At 37.6% G+C, this 5,067-nt stretch overlaps 1 protein-coding gene and 1 long non-coding RNA gene across 2 annotated transcripts; one reads left to right on the top strand and one right to left on the bottom strand.

Annotated features, from left to right (window-relative positions):
• Positions 1-226: 226 nt before the first annotated feature.
• Positions 227-2,971, bottom strand: ics (ras suppressor protein 1). The gene is made up of 4 exons (XM_017249923.3): positions 2,437-2,971; positions 1,717-1,908; positions 565-1,186; positions 227-506 (listed from the first exon to the last, which is right to left on the bottom strand). The coding sequence occupies exons 2-4, from the start codon at positions 1,853-1,855 to the stop codon at positions 416-418; spliced, it is 852 nt and encodes a 283-aa protein (XP_017105412.1). The 5' UTR covers positions 1,856-1,908; positions 2,437-2,971; the 3' UTR covers positions 227-415.
• Positions 2,972-3,076: 105 nt separating this feature from the next.
• LOC108131186 (uncharacterized) lies at positions 3,077-3,553 on the top strand. The gene is made up of 2 exons (XR_001773633.3): positions 3,077-3,338; positions 3,390-3,553. It is a non-coding gene; the product is annotated as an uncharacterized lncRNA (long non-coding RNA).
• The last annotated feature ends 1,514 nt before the right edge of the window (positions 3,554-5,067 follow it).

Here is a 5,067-nt window from a genome sequence, read left to right as displayed (position 1 = left end):
GATGAGAATTGGGGAAGATTTAGCCATCGCTGTGTGGCACATAAAGGAAAACCCCATTTCAGCGAACCCATCACGAAAAATGGACGAAAAATCTAAAAAATATTTTGTCTCAGGATTTTGATGCAGAATGGTGGAGAATCAATCTAGAAATCGTTTAAGGTACTCCGCTTGAGAATCGGATGAGAATTGGGGAAGATATAAAGTTATCTTTTCGTTCTTGGAAAAATTTGTGTTTTTCTTTTAAATATTTTAATTTATTTAAATTAGTTGGCAAAAAAGTTCAAGGCACTTTTTGAAAATACACATTAGTTTACAATTACTTAGAAATTAGTATACAAAAATTCATTTGGTTAACAACAAACGGATCGAACACATGATGAACTCCAAGCTCTGGAGGCTAAAGGATTTTTCCAAGTTATGCACGTATCCTGGAGGCCTTCTTGCTCTTGTCGGCCTTGGGGGGTGGTGGTCCACTGCGTCCTGCCTGCATATGACGATTGTAAATGCTGCAAAAGGGATACCATTTAGTTATGCTTAAAATAATAAATTTTAAGCAATATTTACATTTTATATGTCTCCGTTTTTAGGTAATCAATAACATGACTGATTCCCAGCAGATACTGCTCGGAAATGGGATTAACCCAAGGATTCTCCTCCATTTTCATCACCGACTTGTTGCTCAGCAGATCGAGCTGGGCGATCTCGGGGGGCAGCACTTGCAACCTGTTGTTCTGGATGTGAAGCTCCCGCAAACGCACCAAATCTCCCACCTCACGTGGCAGCTCCAGCAGATCGTTGTCGCGCAGTCCCAGAATCTGTAGGTTCTTCAGCTGGCCCACCTCCTTGGGCAGATATTCAAAATCGTTGTCACCCAGATATAGGGCTCGTAGTGTCTCCATGCCGAAGAAGTTGCCGGGCAGGACATGCTCGCTGAGATTATTATAGGACAAGTCCAACACCTCCAGGACAGGGAAGGCGCCAAAGCCTCGGGGCAGATTGATCAGCCGGTTGATGGACACGTTCAGGATCCGCAGCTTGGGCATAGATGACAGTGAGACGGGCAGCTCCGTCAGTTGGTTATTCGAAAGGTTGAGGATCTCCAGGTTGAGAAGATTGGCAATTCCAGGACTGATCACACTGATCTTGTTATGGGACAGTGTAAGCCGAGTGATGTTGGACATGTTGACTGAAAAATAAAACTATTAGTTAAAGGTTTTGGAATAAAAGTTAAATACAAATGCAAATTTCCTACTGGGTTCAAACATAAACAGCTGTTTTGGCGCAACAAGTACGAGAGTATAAATATTGAAAAATATTATATGATCTTTTCAAAATTATTTAAAATTGTAAAAACCTAAGAGAAATAGTTATTCCAACAGTTTTATTCTTTAATTAAAGAAAATTTCTCTTTTAAAACTTCAGTATTTTCTTAAAATCCCATTTGTTTACATTTTGTAGAACGTTTCGTTTCTATTTTGGTGCTGGCGTCATCGCAAAAAATAAAACTAATTATCTTTAATATTCATGAAACCATTGAACTCTTTAAAGATTTAGGTATTTTCATAGAAGATATTACAAATTTAATAATGAAAATATTATTTTAAGAAACTATTTAAGAAGTTCTTTAAAACAGTTGGGCGAGGTTTGATTTGCGTGGGAGTTACTCTTTGATTGTAGGGAATTTCTTCAATTTTTACGCATTGAAATGATACTTACACAATCCTGGGAGCTCCTCAAAGGAGCTGATACCCTTGTCCACCAGGTCCAACTCCCGGTTTTGTGTTTCACGGGCTTCATCCAAAACTTTCTTTGCCTTCGACATCTTCGCGTTCACAGGTATACAAGATTGACTCATCTTGGGTTTAGGTATTTTTCGGTATTTTTTGAAAGGGTGCTGCCACTAGGTTTCTTTTTTTTTTAATTAGGAAAAATTAAAATAATTCACATTGAATATGGAAAACAATTAAAATTATTATTAGGTTTAATTATTATATTATTCAGAAATTAGGAAATGCATTAAGAAGTTTTGAAGGATGCCAGACTGTTGAAAAAAGTTATGTAGATAAAATTTAAAAGAAAAGTCCTATTAAAAAAATGAAGGACTTGAAAGGTGTTTATCTTATTAAGATTATTTAAAATAAAAGGTAGTTAAATTTTTAATTAATAGTTGGAGCTTCGCAAGCTTTAATATTATGTTGACAGCCGAGTAAAATATGAATGAATCTATGAGGTAAGTATTTCAAAAAAGGAATACAATTTCTTTTAATAACTCAAATATTTGATATATTATGAAAATTGAGCAAATAATTATGAAGATTCTTTTATTTTAAGCATTTTTATTTCATTTACTTAATAGCTAGCCTAGTTTACATGTAGTAGCCCATGTAGAATATCTGTAAAATGTGAGCTCCACTAGTCACTCTCAAACTGTCTTACCTTGAACAATTACTCTAAAACTATCTGAACTGCACTTCTCCTTTGCATATGTTACTCTGCAATTAGTTTTCAGCATAAATCCATTACTTTGGAGCACATTTCACACTTTTCTAGGTCACTTGGTTATGCAAACAATGCACTTGACCTGTTTTATTTTGTAAAAAACAATGGTACAATAAAATATTCTTAAAAATCGCTTAGATCATCACTACTAGCGTTTGGATTTTTGGACCGATTCCACGACATTCACGTTACAAATTAAAGTTGGGGGGATATATGCTAATGCGTCTGTCTTCAGAGCGATATCCGAAATTAATCACGAAAATAGCCGAAATGCGGAATGCGTCGTGTGTCGTGCGATCGTCTCGAGTAACTGAGGAATACCTCTCGCGGCGTCAACGAGATCGATCAAGGTGGAGAAGTGGTTGTGGGCGGTTTTGGGGGATCGGGGGCTTATAAATATATATAGTATTATATATATACGTATATATATAGCTGGTTTTGCCTTTTCTGATTGCCGTTGTTGCCGGTAGAAAAACAAAAAGCAGCCAACCCGGCTCGACGCGATATAAACCGATCTTTGGTTTTTGTTTATTTTATGAAAAGTATTTTGTAGCAGCCAGAAAACCAGTTTGCAACATCACCGCGAAGTTGCATTCCAAATCGATTACAGGCTAGTTTTTTAAACCATAAAATTGGTAATTCTATTCGGTTCAAATTTTTACTTGGGGATTCTTACTTGGGGCTTCCTATTGCCGAACAGAGCTAGAGTCGTTCCCGAGATGTACGGTTTGCAGAACAAAGTTTCCCGCCTGACTAGAGGATGTTGCTAAAGTTATATATCTTTGGGATATATCTCCTGTTCCTGATCTTTCACATTGAAGCGCAATCGCGCAAAGTCTGTAAGTTTTCTATATAATATTTAATTAAACTGGTAAGTTAAATTGAAGCAGTTTGCAGGGGAAAACGGGGATGGGGCACTTGCGTTGCGGCAAAGGCTCCCTGCAAATACCGTCGCTATAAGGATAAGCTCTGTAGGAATAACTTAATGTGCTGCGCTCCTTACTAAATAGCTAAATATTTTGTTATGTCTTAAATATATCTACATGTTTGCCTATTTTCTTGTTTTATATATATTTTATTTCATGATACTTTATGGATATGGTTTTACAATTTCTAATCCTCGTCGAATCAATTAAAATTTCAACGTAATATAATGATATAATACATATTGAGAATTCCACAATTAGATATGGGGATTAAAATTAACTAACAAAAAAGATATAAATCTTAATCTTTTTTCTGATACTTATGGCGGTGTTGGGGATCCAGTTTTTTGTGCCTAGTCCTTTGGGGCATTTCGTGAAAAAGTGGCACGAATTCTCGAGCCCAGAACATGTCCAATATTCTCCTCCAGGGACTTTCCGCTTTGCCTGTTTGTTGCATTTTTAATTACTCAGTTGCTGCTCCACTTGCAGTTGCAGCTTGTGGCCAGTTTAGTGCAACTTTGTGGATCTGGGGATACGTGAGTGAATGAGCGGGTGGGTGGGTGCCTGTGGGTGTGAGTCATGTCTCTGCCATTTTAGCTTTCATATTAATTTTCATTTCGTCGGTTGTCGATTCTGCAAATCTGAAAGTTTGTCTTATGCGCCTTGCGCTGCATAATTTGCGTGTTTCATAAGCATTTTTGTATTTTGGATTTTTTATTTTTCGGTTTTTGGCTGGGACGTGGATTGGCTTGGATGATAGTTGGGTTGAGTGCCTTCGTTGTTGTGTTTTTTGTTTGTTGTTCGGGGCCTGCACACACACTTCCGCCGTATAAAATATGCAAAACAATGCAAACTCTCGCCTGGCCAGGGAAATAACAACAACAATAACAAAAACTTTCCCTGCTCTGGTCCAGAAATTAATTTTTGTTTTAGATGGCGCGCAGATTTTTTGGCTGAATTTTTGGCTGCACTACTAATGCTGCGGCACCGGCACCGCGAACCCAAAACCGACCACTGCCCGTAATTTTTGTTTTAATTAACTTTTTGTTTGTTGTTTTTTTTTGATTTTTTTTTCGAAACTTTTGTGCATTTCTGTGCAAATTGTGCTAATTTTAAAATGGTGGGTGCAACGAAATTTTTTGGAAATGCATATTTCATGCTCAGAAATTGTGATAGCAGGAAGTGGATTTTTGATCCATAGGGATCCCAGCCAGGATTCTGACCCATCAAAGTTGATTTAAAAGTTTACCATACTTGAATAATTTATTTCAACTAAATGCTGGACCAATAGCTTTATAAGACTCCCTTCTTGTGGTGTCCGCAGCCCATAAATTTGTTCAATTCCCCGGAATATTTAGAATTGTTAAGTCGGAAAGCCTTCTTTTGGCATTCGGCAGCCATAAATTCGCATTAAGTTGTAACCTTATTTGCATTTAGTTCATGGAAATGCCCAAGAGTGTTCGGAGGCGGCGAATAATCGATCTGGATTCCAGTTAATTGATGGCGCTTGCCTGTCGACAGGCGGCATTGTCCTCACTAATTTGTGTCCTTTTTCCCAGTTGTGACCACAGGCAGAAAGAGTTGTTGGCCATTCGGCTGATTGAATAGGTCCAAGTGGACTGGAATTGGGCCAAAAACAGAA

This window comes from Drosophila bipectinata, chromosome 2L (assembly GCF_030179905.1).
Source record: "Drosophila bipectinata strain 14024-0381.07 chromosome 2L, DbipHiC1v2, whole genome shotgun sequence".
Taxonomy (NCBI): domain Eukaryota; kingdom Metazoa; phylum Arthropoda; class Insecta; order Diptera; family Drosophilidae; genus Drosophila; species Drosophila bipectinata.
This window is presented reverse-complemented; position numbering and strand designations above follow the sequence as displayed.

Coding starts and splice junctions, on each gene's coding strand:
- ics (XM_017249923.3), bottom strand. CDS start 1,855: ATGAGTCAATCTTGTATACCTGTGAACGCGAAGATGTCGAAGGCAAAG. Junction 1,187..1,716: donor TGAGGAGCTCCCAGGATTGT/GTAAGTATCATT, acceptor TTTATTTTTCAG/TCAACATGTCCAACATCACT. Junction 507..564: donor AAAACGGAGACATATAAAAT/GTAAATATTGCT, acceptor TCCCTTTTGCAG/CATTTACAATCGTCATATGC.